General features: G+C 35.2%; 1 protein-coding gene across 7 annotated transcripts in view; it reads right to left on the bottom strand.

The window, feature by feature from the left end:
- LOC108995412 (replication factor C subunit 1-like) overlaps window positions 1-19,315 on the bottom strand; it is a 39,179-nt gene that overhangs the window by 7,639 nt on the left and 12,225 nt on the right. For 6 of the 7 annotated variants that reach the window (XR_004801574.1, XR_004801576.1, XR_004801575.1 and 3 more), the window contains exons 13-21: window positions 15,560-15,613; window positions 14,929-15,098; window positions 13,996-14,086; window positions 8,774-8,955; window positions 8,622-8,661; window positions 8,200-8,324; window positions 3,459-3,531; window positions 3,261-3,353; window positions 2,933-3,179 (exon numbers count right to left, since the gene is read on the bottom strand). Coding sequence is in view for 3 of the 7 variants with exons in the window: in XM_035690372.1 (XP_035546265.1) it covers window positions 2,933-3,179; window positions 3,261-3,353; window positions 3,459-3,531; window positions 8,200-8,324; window positions 8,622-8,661; window positions 8,774-8,955; window positions 13,996-14,086; window positions 14,929-15,098; window positions 15,560-15,613 (1,075 nt within the window). In the remaining 4 variants the exon portion in view is untranslated. Of the gene's footprint in view, window positions 1-1,720; window positions 1,966-2,932; window positions 3,180-3,260; window positions 3,354-3,458; window positions 3,532-8,199; window positions 8,325-8,621; window positions 8,662-8,773; window positions 8,956-13,995; window positions 14,087-14,928; window positions 15,099-15,559; window positions 15,614-19,315 lie in introns of all 7 variants that reach the window. The other variant, XR_004801577.1, reaches the window with a different exon arrangement.

Consider the following 19,315-nt stretch of genomic DNA (forward strand, 5'->3'; position numbering starts at 1 on the left):
CCCAAAAAGCACGCTTAGAGCTCACTTTTGTAAATGCACTTCGACCTTGGGGCTTTTGTGCTTATGTGCACCTTTAACAACACTGGCTAAAAAGGTACCTCACAAGTCTGGGCTCATACTTAAGATCTATACCAAAACGGAAGTTTCAGTAGACCATCTAGCAATGATGGTTAAAGCACAAAGCACCAAAAGCAAAGCATGGTTACACTAGAGGACTTAAAGCACACTTTTTGTGCACTTAAAGTGCGCTTTTGCAATTTGAGAAAAAAAACTATAAACATTAGTTCAAGACCCAAAAAATGATACAAATAAATATTCTTATGTATTTAGTTCATATTGAAGATGATTTACGAACCATGGAGACACATGCTGCCATATGTGATGTATATACTTTGATTGAACCATCATTCTTGAGCTTTTTTGGTCCATTTTGACTGAACCATTTACTATAATTTAATTATGGCTATCATGTAAAGTTAGTAACCATGTAAAGTTAGTAAACCATAAGAGATTTAGGAAAGGTAAATTTGGTCATACACCCCCCTATGCTATGGCTCACAAGACGGGCCATAGTAGAGGGGGTGTATAACCAAATTACCTTTAGAAAATCTGGTTTTGCTTAAATAGAAAAATAGTCCTTCTGGTTTGCCTCAAAATCAAATTGCTCCCTTGGTTTTTCAAATTGGCCCCTTCATTAAAATCAGTTAGTAAACCGGTAATCCTGCTGACGTGGCATTCCACATGAAAGAATATTGAAAAAGAACAAAAAATGTCAAGAAATATTTTAAAACATAGGCTAAAATTAACAAAAATACGCACGAGAGAAAAGCGTCCCTTCCTGCCCCCGACCACCCTGTGGTGACGGCAAACTACTGTGAGAGTGGGGAACAAATCACCACGAGAATATCAAATTTTTTTTAGGAAAAAACAAATAGGTGCAAGTATGGGAGAATTGTTAAAGAAAACAAAACAAATCTTCAAATTTAAATAAATCCCTTCATGTTGCATGATACTCTAAATTTAGTTAATAGGCTAAATATATTATCATCTTTTTAAACCTTTTTTATTCCATTTTATTTTATTAAACATCATCTTTAAAATTATGCACTTTACTTCAATCAAGCATGTGCTTGTGCTTTGTGCCTAGGCTCTAGACGGCGTTCACACTTATTTGTGCCTAGCACTTTCAACAACATTGGCCTATAGGGTCTTAAAAGGCATCTCACTTGGGACAAGGTTTTCCCCAGCCTTAGCAAAGCATCTTCTCCTCCCATCTTTAGGGGTGCTACCCACCCTAAATGGGTAGGTAGCACCTGCCCCCCGGCCCCGCCTGGGCAGGGTGGTCATTTTCTACCCCACCCCCGACTCCATATCAAACCCCCTATCTTTGCCCAGCCAAACCCTAAATCTAAGATCCAACCCATAAATTTTCAGATCCACAACCTACATATTCAAACCCCAAATCATAGATCAAACTCCAAATATGTAACAAATAATAGTAAAAAGAACAGAATGCAAAACCCTCTTACCCACGGCCAAATCCTGGCCATGGGTGCCGTGGGTCTGCGTAGGAGGAGGCGAAGAAGATGAAGAGAAAAGGAGAAAGAGGCAGGGGAGGAAGAAAATAACAGGAGAGAAAAAAAAGGGGGGGGGGGGGGGGGGCAGCTGGAAGTAAAATATGATGTGGAGTGAGAAGTTTGAGGGTTTTTAAGTTATATACCTAGGTGGGCGGGCGGGCAGGTGAAACCGGGGCAGGTAGAATACCCTCCATCCCCCGCCAACATATATGTATTTTAAGTATTGATCAGCCCACCTGTCTAGTAGAGTGCGGGCTGAGCAACTATGCCGGGTGGGCTGGGTTATGGGGGCACGCTCAGCAACACTGGGCCATCTTCCCTACTGTATGTGACAGTATTTAACCCTCGTCCACTAGGGATTTTTTCAACCAGCCAAACAAATAGCAAACTACACAAGCAGAAAAGTGAAGGTAAGGGATGCAAGTTCAAGCATATTCCCCCTCATCATTTTACGTTTGTCATCTTTTGTATGCCTTACTACTTTTCGTTTCCTTTCTTTTCTTTTCCCTTTTTGAGGGTGTGCAGGGAGAATGAAATATAAACACACTAGATAAGAATGACTGCTACTCAAAGATCTAGAGCTTACTGTTGTTTATAAGATGAGAAGACCGCTACATAAATAACTCAGACAGAGACCCTTAGAATAAAAAATTGAGCAACATCAATCAGTTTTTCCCCTTTTTGCCTCTAGTTGGGGGTGGTTGAGATGAATTAAGTTGAATCTTGATTATTCCAACACTTTAGTGCTTGAAAATAAGTTTTTTTTTTTCCTGATAAGTATAGAGTGAACTCTATTGACTTACCTCAAAGTAGTGTTTGTAATCCAAAAGAAACATAAAAATGAAAAGAAAAAGAAAGTATCAATTTTACCGGTCTTTAAATCTAGGTTTATTTGTTTTTTCCTTTTCTCTCTCTTCCTGGAACCCAAGAGCTGCCAATCATACTTTCCTCTTTTCTTTTTGTCAAAGCATGTGGCACGTTTTAATTGGGAATATCTATATAGAGTGAACTCTATCGGCTTACCTTAAAGTAGTGTTTGAAATCCAAAAGGAACACAAAAACGAAAAGAAAAAGAAAGTATCAATTTTATCTGTCTTTAAATCTAGCTGTATTTGTTTTTTTCTCTTTTCCTTTTCTTTTTCTTCACCAAGAGCTGCCAATCATACTTCCCTCTTTTCTTTTTGTCAAAGCATGTGGCACGTTTTAATTTGAAGGGATGTAATATATATTTCAGCGCAGGAGGAGGAGGAGGGGGGGGGGGGGGTTTGCCCTTGTTTATTTGTATACTAAGAATGAAAAGCATTGACCATGTGAGGGAAGATCAATCAAATCCTGCATTAAGTGAGGAAGGTTACCTAAATCCTCTGTATCCGAAGAGTTTTCTTCTTCATTTTCTGCCAATGTGTCAACATTGGCATCAGAAAACCCATCATCAGATGGCTCTAGCATTGCTGCGATTCGCTTTTTAGGAGCCTTTCTCATTCCAGGAAGCATAACTAAATCAGCAGCTCGTACCATTCTTGACTTGCTTCCTTCTTTGTAAGCCTTGGTGAGAGCAGCTTTCACAGCAGGCTGTATACCATCCAGTGGATTTGGATGTCCCTGATGCATAAAGATAATCATGAAATAATACTGTTATAGCAGTTATGATAATCATGGTGCAAGCAAAGCAGGTAGGGGTACCCGAAATTTTGATAGCTCCACAATAGTATCGAAATCCTCCTGGGTTATTGAGTAAATATTCATAAACTCAACAACCTTTTGAACGGCTTCATCCTGGTCATCATTTCACATTGAATGGATGTAGGCTCAACAAATATTCCATTTTAACTTCACCAACATTTTGTAAATTAAATATAGTAGAGAAATGGTACTTCCAACCTTATGGAGCACTCGCAGTGGCTCAGTCAACTGTTTAAGAAGAAGAGTAAAGTATTCTACTCGTAGGTTTTCCCTGTATCATTTAGCACAAAGGGACAATTAGACAGCTAGCAATGGGAGAAAACGAGATTTACAAGCATAAACAACCACCACAAAGACTAATAATACAAATTTCACTTTGAAACAGAGAGAAAGGGTCGGGCATGGAGAAAAAAATACAATAAATCTTCTCTCATGTTAAATACTTTTTTACAAGTAATGATCATTTCATATAAAAACGCTAAAAGGTGCATTCCACTTAGAATGAGATGTGTACAAGAAAATCATCCAACTTGAAATAGAAAGAGAGAGATACAAGATAATCAGTAAGAGTAAGCCCATTAAAGTCCAGAGGAGTGTTCAAAAAGAAAGTCTTGAGCTCCTCTATTGTCTCATCCTCAAAATTTCTATCATTCATTTCCCTTTAAATACACTATATGAGACATGTAGGAATTTTCCACACTGCGAGATTTGTGGACTACACCTAATACTCTGCACGAGTGACACAAACCAAACCAACCCGACTGAAGAAAATCATTTCAAAGTACTAGCCCCCTGGCAATGTAGTCGAAGATGGTCAACATACTTGCCACAAAGAGTTGTCTCCAAAAGGTCCGCCACTGAATCGTTCTTAAGTCTTAACTGAAGCCACCCAATAGACCTTCGGGTAAGCTTCTTTGAGAGCCCTTCTACCACACCACTGATCATGCTAGATTTTGCTCCTAGCACCATTTTGCACTTCAAATTTAGTATGATTAGAAACCTTCTCCCACCCTTTTCTTATATTATTCCATAATTCCATCACATATGGTCCTGACCTCAATAGAACAACATCCACCACGCAAACATCCCTACTTAGCATCTACAATCATTCTCCACAAGGCCTCTTTCTCATTCTGATAGTGCCAAAGCCACTTCCCCAAGAGTGCACAATTAAATAAAATCAAGTTCCAAACTTCTAATCCACCCTTGGGGATCGGGGAACATACTTTGGCTCAACTTACCATGTGAAATTTTCAACTCTTCTCCTAATCTAAACCCCAAAGGAAGTCCCCTACAACTTTTCCAGGCAATTAGCAACACCAAAGGGAGATTGGAGAGAGTAGTCTTCAGTTAGTAAAGTACACGTCAAGTAAAATGAATTAGATATCCTCGTACTAAGACAAGAAAGTGATTTCTGAACCCTATGGAATCTACTTCAAGTTTGAATCTAACTAACAGGAGATGGAACACTTTAGATATTAACTAGATAACTTGAGTAACATTTAAGCTTCCATGTTGAAGAAAGCACTACAATAAATTTTGCATATGAAATTTTGTATAGAACAATAACTGCTTGAGCAGTAGCAAATTGTATGGAGAGTGCCTCAGATTGAAGCCAAACAGCATTATAAAGTGCCTACATATTTTGTACGGTTAGCATTCACTCTGAAAAATACACCAACGGCAACTTCTTTATGTGAACTGAGAAAACAGGAATTTGGTACTTCATTGTATGATTGCTAACGACCTTTAGTCCATTGGCTTAACATAACTTGGGGTCAAATGGGTAATTGATTTGTACTTTTGTTTGAAAGAAAGGTAATTGATTTGAACAAGTAAATTCTCATTTCTATGGACATAGTAGTGCTCCAATGCATTTGGCTTCGCATAATTTGCAGAACTCATCGACTGTATTTGATAGTTTACAGGATTTCACCACCATTTCAACTTTATGTTTTCCTGTATGCTTTGGTTCTCTTATTAATATTATTCTCTTACTAATCAAAACTAAAACAGAATCTTACAGCCATTCTAACCTCAAACAAGTATAAAATTCCAAAGTTTGTTTTGCTCGATCCATCTCCTCACTAACTAAGCAGTATACCAAAGAAACAAATGTGTTCCGATTCATAATGAGGTAAGTGGCCCTATGGGGTAGGCCTTTGGAAGTTTATAAGAAGAGGTTGGGATATATATTTTAGACATATTAGATATACCCATTTTAAGGTGGGTAATGGGCCCAGAATTAAATTTTGGCAAGATATATGGTGTGGCGTTTGGGTGCTCAAGGAAGTTTACTTAGAAATCTTCAGTATAGCGAGAATGCAAGAAGCCTCGATTGCGGACCTTGTAGACCTATCCAATGGTGTACTCCAATGGAAAATTAAATTCTCTAAAGATGCTCAAGATTGGGAAGCTGACGACTTCTTGGAGTTCTACCATCTAGTGTATTATATTCAAATGAGGGGGGGAAGTTAAAGACAAGATTTCTTGGCATCCTACTAAGAAAGGTAAGTGCACCATCGACTTATTTTACCAATCTCTTTCTACACATAATGCAAGTCCATTCTAGTGGAAGAGTGAAAGACTAAGGCTGCATTTGGAGGTTGAGCTGAGTTGAGATGAGTTGAGTTCTTTATGAATAGTAGTGAGTTGAGATGGTGGAGTAAGTTTTGCGGGGCCCACTTAAGATGTGTTTGGATGTCAAATTAAGTTTAGATATATTTATGAGAATTTGAAAAAGGTTGTAGGTCCCACATGTAAAGAGGTTTTGAGTTGAGATGAGTTTAGTGATTTGAAAAAGGTTGTAGGTCCCACAGTCCAACAACCAAACGGGGCCTAAGGATCCTCTAAAGGAAATATTCTTCATATGGACGGCTTCCTTTGGGGAAGATCCTCACCTTAGATAACTCAAGGAAACGTCAGATCATCGCCATGGATTGGTGTTGTATGTGCAAAAAGAGTTTGGGGGGCAAGTATGTTAGTCATCTACTACCTCATTGTGAGATTGTCGTTACCTTGTGTAGGGCTAAATAAAAATCCAACTCCGCTTTGGCTCCAACAAAATGGAGTTGGAGTCGGATTTTTTTTTTTATAATTTTTCAATCAAAGTCGAAGGTTTCACTGGACTGACACCGACTCCGATCCGATCCAACTCAGACTTATGCTCTGACTTTGCCCCCTGACTCTGACTCCAACTCTGAATTCAACTTCGATATTATACATAGGTTATAAAAATATATATTTATCTTTATATTTATCATATATAATAGTATAGTTATATAGTTATATAACTAGAATTTATATAGTTAAATTTAATAATATACTAGTATGAGCTAATTATTATAAAATAATATACTTATGCTATAATATAAATAGACTATTGATAGTTTAAAATATGTAAACATCATAGTATTACTACCATATATAATCAAGTATAGAAATAAGTTAGACACTAGTATTTAAATAAATTTAGTATAAGTTAATAACACATATACTAATTTACTAAAGTATAATAACATGTAATTAGACACTAGAAAGTCTAGTATATAATTAAGTTAAAAATAAGACATTAGTATAATAACATGTAAAACTAATGTATAATAACATATAATTAGACGCTATAGTATAAGTCTTGTAGAGAAATAACTAATAAGTCTAGTATAATAAGTTAATAACATAGAATACTAATTTACTAAAGTATAATAACATGTAATTAGACACTAAAAATAATATGTAATATTATAGTATGATAACATGTAATTAGACACTATAGTACAAGTCTAGTATAAAAATAAGTTAGATATTTAATATAGAAGTAAATTAGCAGTAAATGATTTAGTTTTAGTTTTAGTTTTGAACTTTTTGGAAAAATTGAAATTTGAAAGCCCACAAAATATTCTTTTTTAAAATGGGCTAAATATGAAGCTAAAACAAAAGCCAAAAGCTAAAAGCCCAAATCCGACTTCACTCCAACAAGTCGGAATCAGATCAAAGCCTACACAAGTTGGAGTCAGAGTCAGAGTTCGAATTTGAACTCTAACAAAGTCGGAGCCGGAGTCAGATTTAGGGGAATCTGACTTCGACTAAGTCGATGCTCACCCCTAACCTTGTGGAATGAAATCTTTGCTAGAATGGGACTAGCTTAGGTGATGCCGAGAAGAATGATCAATCTTCTAGCTTCTTTAAGAGGCCTTTAGGGCAATTTACAGATTGCAGCAATCTGGAAAATGATTCCGATATGCCTGTGGTGGTGCATATGGAGGGAGAGGAATGATAGAAACTATTAAGATTCTGAGCAGTCAATGGATGAGCTTAAAACTTTATTTTTTAATACTTTATTCCATTGAACCTTTGTAATAGATTTTAGTGGTATGAACTTACATGAATTTCTTGTATCACTAAGGAGACGTTTGGATTCGAAGATGACTTGAAATGAACTGAGATGAGTTGAGATGGATTGTGAATAGTAATGAGATGAGTTGTGAATAGTAATGAGATTTGTGAGTTAAAGTTGCTGAATAATAATGAATAGTAGTTAGATAAGTTGAGATGAGTTGAGATGAGCTGAGATGACTTGCGAATCCAAACGTCTCCTAAATCATCAAGCATAGGTGATGCTCTTGTATATGTCCCTTGTACATAGGTTATTGCCTACTTATTATCATTAAAATTTTGTTTACCGATAAAAAATCATTGAAAAACCCAAATGTCTATGCATGTGCTTGTGTACATCATCATAAAGCCTTGCTCTGTAGACAATGATGGGGCAGCAATTAATTGCTATGGCAGTCCCCATTCTTATAAAATAACAAATACTAGGAAAGCCTCAAGAATAAGATGCAAGTATGGTGCAGGTGCTTTTATAGGAAAGTATCAGAAAACACTTCTGGACCAAGATTATAATAAGCAGCAGCTGAAATATGGAATGTGGATTCACCTCCCCGAACTAGATTCACGAGAAGCAAGAAGATGAATGTGCAAATCCTCTAAAAGCCTCCGGTTTTTGCCCATTGTTGAATTCTTTCCCAGCCACCCCCCAAATCTGTTGAAATTCCTCTCGCCCTGCAGACATGATTCCATCTTGAGATATCAAGCAAGACCAAAGACTCAAAACCCCAATAGGGCATGTTCACTAAAAAATGTATGTATAAGGAGAAAATTAAGAGCAAAATGCTGATCCTATGTGTAGTATCAGCAGCAAGCACCAGGACTTCATTCATCCTGATCGAGCGCACATAAAAGCAACTCAACGAAATCTAGTAAACTCAAGTTGTTCCTTGCACACAGCAATGACCAACACCAATGCTATATATATTACAGAACCAATCATATTACTCGCTTCAAATAGATGTCGCTTACCAATTCCAGTGTTTCCCTCGGTCCATGCAACAATGCGGCACTGATCATGAATAACAATGAAAAAATAAATAATTGACACCAATTAAAAATTGCAAAATGGTGACCAAGCATCAAAACCTTGTAATTGCAAGAGCCAAATTATGGGCACGTACGGAATTATAGATGATGCAAGGGAACCACTTTGAGACAGCTGCCATTGTCGATATCGTCGAATCTGTACATTGATTATATCCCCATCACCAATAGACTCAGCAGCACGGGCAATCAAGTTCATTCGTTTGATTTCATTGCCATCCTTACCAACCGAACTTGGCCTATAATTGATATAATTTTCCTGTCACAACAAAACAAAATGAGTAGTTGAGGTTTTACATCCCATTTCATTCATAAGGTCTAAGCATCAGACAGATGAACAAGGACAAACATAATCATAAACTGAAAAAAAAAAAAAAAAAGATGAAGAGAGACATAAATTTGGGAAAAAAATACAAATTCAATTCATATAAAGAGGATGCATAAACATTTGTTATATATATATATATATATATATGTGTGCTTATACTTATATATATAAGCCTGCGAAGGAGAATATGAACCAAATGAATGAAGATTGACGACATCCAGCACGGGTGAAAGCGCTTGGCGCACTTAGCGCAACTGCTGTCTAGAAACTAGGTGCAAGCGCACCCCTGACTGAAGTAAAGCACACATCTTTAAAAATGATGGCTAATAACAAAAATTTCATAAAACACAATAAAAAAAATGTGTAAAAATCAAGATGGCAATATATTTAGCCTATTAGCTCACTTTATTAGATTATTATGCAACATGAATCAAGTAAACAACTAATTACCTAGATTAACAACTTAATATACATATTTATGCCAGTTGATAGCAATTATCAAATTAAAGTACATGGTTGAATCAAAATATACAAAAAAGCCCATGACAGAAAAAGCCCAAAAATGGTAAAAATTGACTTCAATGCTAATATAAGCAATCACTTATTAATTCATCTAGAAAGCCATAGCCCAAAATTTCTTAATCAGGTTTTTCCCTTGTATGCATCCTGTGTACTTGGGCATTGCCTAGATTTCTATTAATAAAATTCTTACGTATAAAAAAAAAAAAAAAAAAAAAACAATTGGGTTCAAAGCATATACATTACAAATGTGCTTATATATATATATATAAGCCTGCGAAGGAGAATATGAACCAAATGAATGAAGATTGACGACATCCAGCACGGGTGAAAGCGCTTGGCGCACTTAGCGCAACTGCTGTCTAGAAACTAGGTGCAAGCGCACCCCTGACTGAAGTAAAGCACACATCTTTAAAAATGATGGCTAATAACAAAAATTTCATAAAACACAATAAAAAAAATGTGTAAAAATCAAGATGGCAATATATTTAGCCTATTAGCTCACTTTATTAGATTATTATGCAACATGAATCAAGTAAACAACTAATTACCTAGATTAACAACTTAATATACATATTTATGCCAGTTGATAGCAATTATCAAATTAAAGTACATGGTTGAATCAAAATATACAAAAAAGCCCATGACAGAAAAAGCCCAAAAATGGTAAAAATTGACTTCAATGCTAATATAAGCAATCACTTATTAATTCATCTAGAAAGCCATAGCCCAAAATTTCTTAATCAGGTTTTTCCCTTGTATGCATCCTGTGTACTTGGGCATTGCCTAGATTTCTATTAATAAAATTCTTACGTATAAAAAAAAAACAATTGGGTTCAAAGCATATACATTACAAATGTGAACATATGGCGATATTTACTAAATACTTAAGAATATTTGGTTAGATCATTTTTGGGTCTTGGACTAATATTTTATAATTGTATAAAAATTAAAAAGCGCACTTTTCTAAGCTTTAAGCTCACACAAAGAGCTCTAAAAAGTGCGGTTTTGTAAATATGCTTAGACAAAAAGCATTGCAGCCTTGGCGCTCTGTGTGTAAGCATGCTTTTACCAACACTAATGCCAATGGTACATTAAAACCCTAAGTATAAATAAATGGGAAGAAATTGTTAGAGAAACAAGGGGCTAGGAACCTTAGACATATATGACAGTTAAATGGATTTGAAAAGCAGGAAAGGGAGGGAGTAGAGGGGTCATTTTAAGAGTAAACTAGCATGTTAGGGTGAGAACTTGAAAGCAGGATAGAATTGCATGTAAACCAATTATTTCTTTTGGTTCTATTTATTAGAGGAGTTTCCATATCCACCTTGGTTGTTTCTTACCCAATCAGGACATAACCTTAAAAAATATATAAAAAGAATTACAAGGGCACACCGAGCATTTCTTGGTCATTTCGAAGCAGCAAAACGCCTTTGTCAAAGATAGACAAATCCTAAATTCAGTCTTAATTGCTAATGAAGTTCTGGATGGACGAATTAAATCTAGAGAACCCAGGTTACTTTGCAAATTAGATATGGAGAAAGCCTATGATCACGTCAACTAGAAGTTCTTACTTTATTTACTTGTGAGATATGGCTTTGGGGAGAAATGGCAGAAATTGGTAGAGTTTTACATCTCTGCAGTTTGATTCTCTATCTTGGTGAATTGCTCTCCAGCGTGTTTCTTTGACTTCTCCCGTGGTTTGAGACAGGGAAACCCGCTCTCTCCTTTACTTTTTTTTATTCGTCATGGAAGCTCTTAGTAAGATGATTGTGAGCCTTGTGGAAGGTGGCTTTCTCTATGGTTTTTCAGTAGGGAATGGAGATTATCATTCCATGGATATTTCTCACCTGCTTTTTGCTAACGATACTTTTATCTCCTGTGGAGCAAATGTCGGGCATATCAAATCTTTGAGGGCTCTACTTCATAGCTTTGAAGTTGTCTTGGGCTTAAGAGTTACGGCTTGTTTGGAAATAGATTTTATCCCAAAATTCTCATCTCATCCTATCTTATTCCCAAATATAATTTAAATACAAAATTTTCAAACTAATCATTACAACTTTTTCAAACTAATCATTACAACTTTTTCAAACTAATTATTACAACTTTCACAAACTTTCAAACAAAAAATAAAAAAATAATTCAACTTTTTCAAATCCCTAAACATAAAAAATGTTATAAAACTATATTCTAACAATATTTTAACTTTGAAATATTTTTTATTCAACTTTTTCTCTCATTTCCCAAAATCCAAAAAATACTCAACCCAAACTATCCACTACTATTCACATAATTCTCATCTCATCTCACTCCCCAAACGAGCTCTTAATCTCCCAAAGTCTAAATTGGTGCCGAAGGGGGTTGTCCCTGACCCGGAGAATTTAGCTTCTCTATTGGGATGTAAGGTATAATCTTTACCCCTGAAGTATTTTGGCTTACCATTAAGTGCTACCTTTACATCGAAGAGGTTTTGGAATGGCATGGTTGAAAAGATGGAGCGTAGATTGGCTTCTTGTAAGAGGTTTATTTTGGCAGACTCACTCTGATTAAAAGCACTCTTTCTAACTTACCCACCTATTTTCTATCCTTGCTCTCGCTCCTCTCAAAGGTTGCTAACCGTATAGAGAAGCTACAACGGGACTTTTTGTGGAGTGGATTGAGGAATGAGTTCAAATTTCACTTGATTAATTAGTCACTTGTATGCACCCCAATTTTTGGAGGTGGTTTGCTGATTCATAACTTGATGAAATTCAACCAAGCCCTGTTGGGGTAAATGGTTGTGGAGGTCACAAAATGAAAGGGGGGCTCTATGGAAGTTCGTTATAGATTCACAATTTGGGGAGGCTTGGGGAGGATGGTGCTCGAATGAGGTACGTGGCACATGTGGGGGGGTTTGTGGAAATACATTAGGAGACACTAGGAGATCTTTCGAAGACATAAACATATTGTGGTGGATGACGGCTCTCGTATCAGATTTTGGTATGGCAAATGGTGGGGTGAACGAAGCCTCCAAGACACCTTCCCTGCCATTTTTGAGATCGCACAAGAAAATGATGCAGCGATAGTTGATCTCTTGGTCTTTTCTAGTGGCTCCCCTTAATGGAATGTAGAATTCATAAGGGCAGCCCAAGACTAGGAGATGGAGACTACCACAGAGTTCTATGAGGCATTGTATTTTGTAAGCATGACAAAGGGCACCACAAATAAGATGAGCTGGAGCTCCTCCAAGAAGGATAAATTCACGGTCAGATCGTATGGATAGCATCTCTGGACAAGATCCTCACCATAGATAATTTAAGGAAAAGTTGGGTAATGGTGTTGGACTGGTGTTGTATATGTAATAAGAATGGTGAATCAGTAGATCATTTTTTTTACACTGTGAGGTGGTCAGGACCATGTGGGATGATTTTTTCGCGAGAATTGGATTGTTATGGGTCATGCCTTTAGACTGGTGGATTTCCTTGCAAGAAAGGCCACCAAGGCAACTCACAAGTGGCCACGATCTGGAAAATGGTTCCTATATGCATGTGTTGGTGCATTTGGCAGGAGAGAAATGATAGAAGCTTTGAAGATAGTGAGAGAACAACGGATGAGCTTAAAGCTTTCTTTTTTAAAACTTTGTTCTTATGAGCTGGGGCTAGTTTTTGTAATGGACTAAATGTCCATGATCTTCTCCTTTCAATTGTAAACTCTAATTAGGTTTATTCTCATGTATACTCCCTGACTTAGGTGTTGCCTACTTCTATGAATAAAATTGCTTGATTATCTATCAAAAATTATACAAAATAGATGATATATAAAAATTATACAAAATTTTGGGGCTATAGGAAAAAAAAATGGAAAGGCATTTATATAAATATATATATATATATATATACATATATAGAAATTTTAGAAAACTTGGAGAGCATATGGGAATTATAAATTTTTTTTTTTTTTTTTTTGGGGAGGTGGGGTTCCTATATATATAGAGAGAATTATGAAAAAGAGATTTAGTAGGAATTTTGAATTTTAAAATGCAATTATTTTTTAATAGGTAATTTTACTGTAATAAATTTCAAATTACAAAAGGCAAATAACCCCAAGGGGTTGGCCCAAGTGGTGAGGGTCTTGGTCTTGGGGTATCACTCCCTTCAAGGTCTAAGGTTCAACACCTTATGGATGCAAACAATCATTTGGGGCCACACCCTGAAAAGCCAGTGCTTTAATTAGTTTCATGTAGGGAAACTTCCAAGGGTGCGGTGCATGGGACCAAGGTTTACTCTGCAGGAGTGGATTCAAAGGGCTATGCCTTGGAGAGGTTCCCCGACATAATGAAAAAAAAATACAAAACGCAAACATCAGTTAACTTCATAGTTGGAGGATTCTGCATGAACCAATTGTTCACCATTCAATATGGATTGTCCTTGAAGCAGAGTAATTTCAAACCCAACAAAAGTGCAATAAAAGAACCTGAATAAGAAGAGGGACTAGATCAGGATCACTCATGCTCAGGTCCATCTGCTCATCCATCCTCAATTTCCCCGCATTAAAACCAAACAGCCTACAAGCCCATGAAAAGGATGAAATGTAAACGTCATAACTTGAAAAAAGATGGCGTATAAAGCCTACAAATTAGCAATTACGTACACATAAGTGACAATTTACTTGATGAAGGATGAAACATAACCATGTAAGCCACTTTTCTGTTTTTCATCCAGTCAACCAACAATTTTATTTTTGATAAGCAGTCAGCCAAAAGAAACATCAAAATGGAGCATCAAAAAGTTCATATTCTAGAAGCTCACCATTGATAGGTTAATCAATGGTTAATTATAAACGAGTTCAGTCACAAATATCAATTTATTGAGTTGGATAATCATTCTAGAAGCATCCCCTGCCTGCAGCCCAAGTATAGATAAAAGCCCACTTTCATGAAGAGGACCAATTCCACAGAGAATGGGAATAATTATAGGAATCATGACGTACTTGTTTTGCATGACAGTGCAGAAGATAATTATAGGAATCGGAGACATTTTTTTATGACGAAGAATCCCAGGGACCATGCAATGCAACTTGTCCAAACTCTGGACCCATGTAACACACTCACATCACACAAATCAGATAAATTATTGGCTTTCCAACGATGAGACGTAGCACCTAGAAATTGTTCAAGGGTTTGAACCTTAGACTTGGGGTGAGCATACCCCCAAGACCGAGGCCCTTACCACTTGAGCCAACCCCTAGGGGTTACCGCTAGTCTGAAAATATTACATAGCACTTTTAGTCAAACAAGAAACTAGATGCAGCATAGAAAAATTTCTCATAAAAACTTTTGTATAGCATGTAAAGGAACTAGACCAGTGAGCTTATTTCTGAGGTAAATTTGGATAATTAGTTTCATACTTGTCAACGGCGGTGAATGGTGAAATATCTTCATCCTTTGCACTACTAAGAAGACGCTGCCTAATGTCATCATATTTAATGACCGACATGGAGAGGCTCATGTACTGCAACTGGTTTAGTGCCATTCGCATATCTCCATTAACTCTTTCTGCAAGTTCCTCAACAGCAACCTAAAATAATATATAGGGAACATTAGTGGATTAACTATTGGTTAACATGAAGAGGGCATTAACTACTGATAAAAAAACATTGAGGACATTACACTTTTCACTTACAAACTACCACCTTTTTTTTTTTAACCCTAAACTACCAATAGGTTTCTCTTTGCACTCTACTTTAAATGACTGTTAAGATTGTGCCATGTGACCAATTTTTTGTTAAGATACAATCATATCTTATTCATTAACATCAGAAAGTTACAATTGTGCCTTGTGGCCCTTTTCAGTAAGATACAGTCATATCTTAAGTGATTAGGGTGCAAACTGAAACTTTTTGTAGTTTAGGTTGCAAAATGAGAAATGGTGGTAGTTTGTGGACGAACGTGGAAATTACCCTACATTTTTTTTTCAGGAACATAAAGCACAAAAAGAAAAAGTATAAGAAGTCACAAAGCAGAACATCGAGTATTTACTTCATTAACTTGAAGGCCTTCTGCATTTGCAATTTGCATTAACCTCTTTGCCATCTGCATAAACCAAATTTGGTATTAGCACCATCCCTAATCTGCAGTAATGGGTTTAGAATGTAAAACAAATCACACAGTCAACAACGGCAAATAGCTCATTTTGTATAACAATCATGTGCATATAGGCACACCTGCACACATACAGCAGAGTCAAGGCGTGTCTAATATCAAGTATAAAATTGATTTCACATTGATGAAACTTATAAGAAAGCGACACAGATAGGCTTCCACTATTGCTTCCTCCAAGAGAGAAGCAAGTCCACAAATGTGTTATTACTCTTGATAGCAATAAATACATTTTTAGTCACTATTGTTGCTACTAGTTTCAATTTGGTCCCCATGACAGTGATTTTTTCGATCGACTACTTTGATTGTTCAAATTTACAACCAAATCCTTTGCAGATAATGCAACTAAGATCATGGTTTTCTCCTACATGACACTTTTATATGCCTGGTAGACTCATTTGTCTACATCGCATCAATGAGTGTCTTACATGGCTGCCATTACTTACACCAGATCTGGACACATGGCCAAACTTGTCCCATTCAACCAACATGGAGTGCACATGTGCTGCAGGTGGGGGTACTAATATGCTAATTCCTCAAAAAGATAAATAAATATAGAAAGAACAAAATATTTCCTCCAACGGTGTTAGATTAACATAGAGTAAGGATCTTAAATCTTAAAGAAGAAGTTAATGGTGCACCAACTCCACTAATCCTATTAAAAAGTCGTGTGCCTTACATGCTCAAAGGACACATGACAATATAATAGGCTATGTGGGAGGACTTTGTTCCAAAGTTAGTTCAAAGGAAAACTTTGTCCATAAATATATAAAGAGAAGTAATTTCAAAGCATAACCCCTAGTTTGATTTTCCTTGAATTGGTCAAGATTCGATCATTTTCAAGCCCAATTGCATTTTTTAAGAAATTAATTGAGCTCTCCAATTTCACAACTTATGGTTCAGTTGGAGAAGAGAGAGAGAGACTCTAAGGCTGCGTTTGGATAACGAAAATACCTCAGCACTTTCCAAGTATTCTCGTACTATTAGAAAGACTCTACATGTCGAATAACTTAAAATACTCTCAATGGAACCCATAAACCCACTTCAATCTTTACTCATAACTATTTACAAACATTCTATAATATTTATTGTTATTATATATAAATAAAAATAAAATCATTATAATATTTATCACTATTAAATAAAAATAAAAAATAAAATCAATAATATTTATCGCTATTAAACATAAATAAAAAATAAAATCACTATAATATTTATCACTATTATATATAAATATAAAATAAAATCACTATAATATTTATCACTATTATATATAAATATAAAATAAAATCACTATAATAAAAAATAAAATCACTATTATATATAAATAAAAAATAAAATCATTATTTATCACTATTATATATAAATAAAAAAATAAAATCACTATAATATATAAATAAAAAATAAAATCACTATAATATATAAATACAAAATACAAAATCACTATTTATCACTATTATATATAAATAAAAAATAAAATCACTATTTATCACTATTATATATAAATAAAAAAATAAAATCAATATAATATATAAATAAAAAATAAAATTACTATTATATATAAATAAAAAATAAAATCACTATTATATATAAATAAAAAATAAAATCAATATAGTATATAAATAAAAAATAAAATCACTATAATATATAAATAAAAAATAAAATCACTATAATATATAAATAAAAATAACATTACTATAATATTTATCACTATTATATATATGAAAATAAAATCATTATAATATTTATCACTATTATTTATAAATTAAAAATAAAATTACTATAATATTTATCATTATTATATATAAAAATAAAATAAAATCACTACAATATTTATTAATATTAAAAAATCACTATAATAAAATCACTATAATATTTATTACTAAAAATAAAATTACTATAATATTTATGGGACCCACACATTTTTCAACTATATTTCCAAAAATTAACAACTCAACATACTTCACACATCCAAACAACTCAAAATACTCTCAATGGGACCCACAAACTCACTCCAATCTCTACTCATAACTATTCACAAACATCCTCAACACTTCTCAAGTATTCTCACTACCCAAACGTACCCTAAATCTCCTTACTCAATTCTCCTTACTCAATTCTCCTTAAATTTCCTACAAAATCAAGCAAAGTGATGAAAAATAACTTCAAATCCTAAGAAAAGGTGTCCAAATCATCACCAGGAAAGGCTGCATTCATGAAATTCACACAAAATTAAGGTGGGTTTGAGGTGAAGCATTTCCAAGTAAGTTGGTGGTTTTATTTCTGGTGATTATTGGTGGCGCCATCCTTCATAGTTTCCATATAACTTGATGCGCTCGTGAGGCTGACCAGGCTTTTGAGTGGATCAGCTCGAGCTTGAATCAATCCTGTGTATGTCATCTGGCAACACCCTCACTCTATCTACACCGTCATCATTTCACAACCCCTCCAATGACTCAAGGTGTCTCTCGCCTTCTATTACAACAAATTTCTTCTCATCTCTCCTCCCCCAAACACTATTCACCCGTATCGGGATTAAGGGGAGACACTCCCCTCCCGTTTCCTCCCATAATATCACAGATATATTACACGTTCATAAATGAATCCAAGGATCAGCTTCTTGACACGTCACTGCACTAGCTCAGTCCAAACTATTTTTATTTTCTGAAGAGTTACCCAAACTAACATTAACAGCAATACAAGTAAACAACACTTCTTGAGGTGTCCCTGGAGATCCCTAGGAACAGAGGTTTCCATGGCCACGGTCCACAAGAAAATGTAACTGGAAAAACAGATATCGATGAAAATGAAACAAAATAAGCTACATATAAGCTACAAAATTGATATACATCAGTTAGCTCCAAAACCATATCATAACACAGATCTATTCAATAAACAAACCAGAACATTTTGATCTGTTTGTATACTTCTGGTGTACTCTGTTACTATCCTTCTTTCAATAAAATTTACTTTTACCTATCAAAAAAGCAAACCAGAATATTTCATTAGGTTGCAAAACCTATTGAGCAAAACGAGTTTCTAAAGCTCCAGATCTACCTAAAAGTACAAACAATAAAATCATAGATACAGCCTAACATGGGGATTTAGTTGAGTTAATGGGGGTTATATTTATTGGCTTTTTTCACCAAGTATTTTACTGTCTCCAAGTTTCACCAAGTATTTTGGTATTTTTATCTGTTTCTTTCTCTCCATGGTTTAATTGGTATTCTTGTAATTTTTATTTGAATACACTTTAAATTTAGCTGATGTAAAACCTTGTGTACTTTCAATTGAAGTTTGATAAGCAAGAATTTTAAGCCTTTGGCTTTCTTTGAAGAGTTTTCTTCTTTCCATTGTTCTGAATCTCTAGGCTATTTTGAGGGTGTTTCTTTACTCTGTATTTCATAGAAATTGTCCTTGAGTGGTGATCACTACAATTTTGTCTTGTAGGTGGATTTCCTTTGGGTGGTGGGTTATACCTATTTGTTGGATGTTTTCTTCTCAGTTTACTTATTTAGCTTCTCTCTACATTTCTTCTTGTTTTTCTTTTTTATAATACGTGCATTTCTTCTTGTTTAGGCATCAAATGCACTAATGTAGATGCAGGCACAGGTCTTTTTCAACCGGGGATCAAGA

Source organism: Juglans regia, chromosome 5 (genome assembly GCF_001411555.2).
Source record: "Juglans regia cultivar Chandler chromosome 5, Walnut 2.0, whole genome shotgun sequence".
NCBI lineage: Eukaryota > Viridiplantae > Streptophyta > Magnoliopsida > Fagales > Juglandaceae > Juglans > Juglans regia.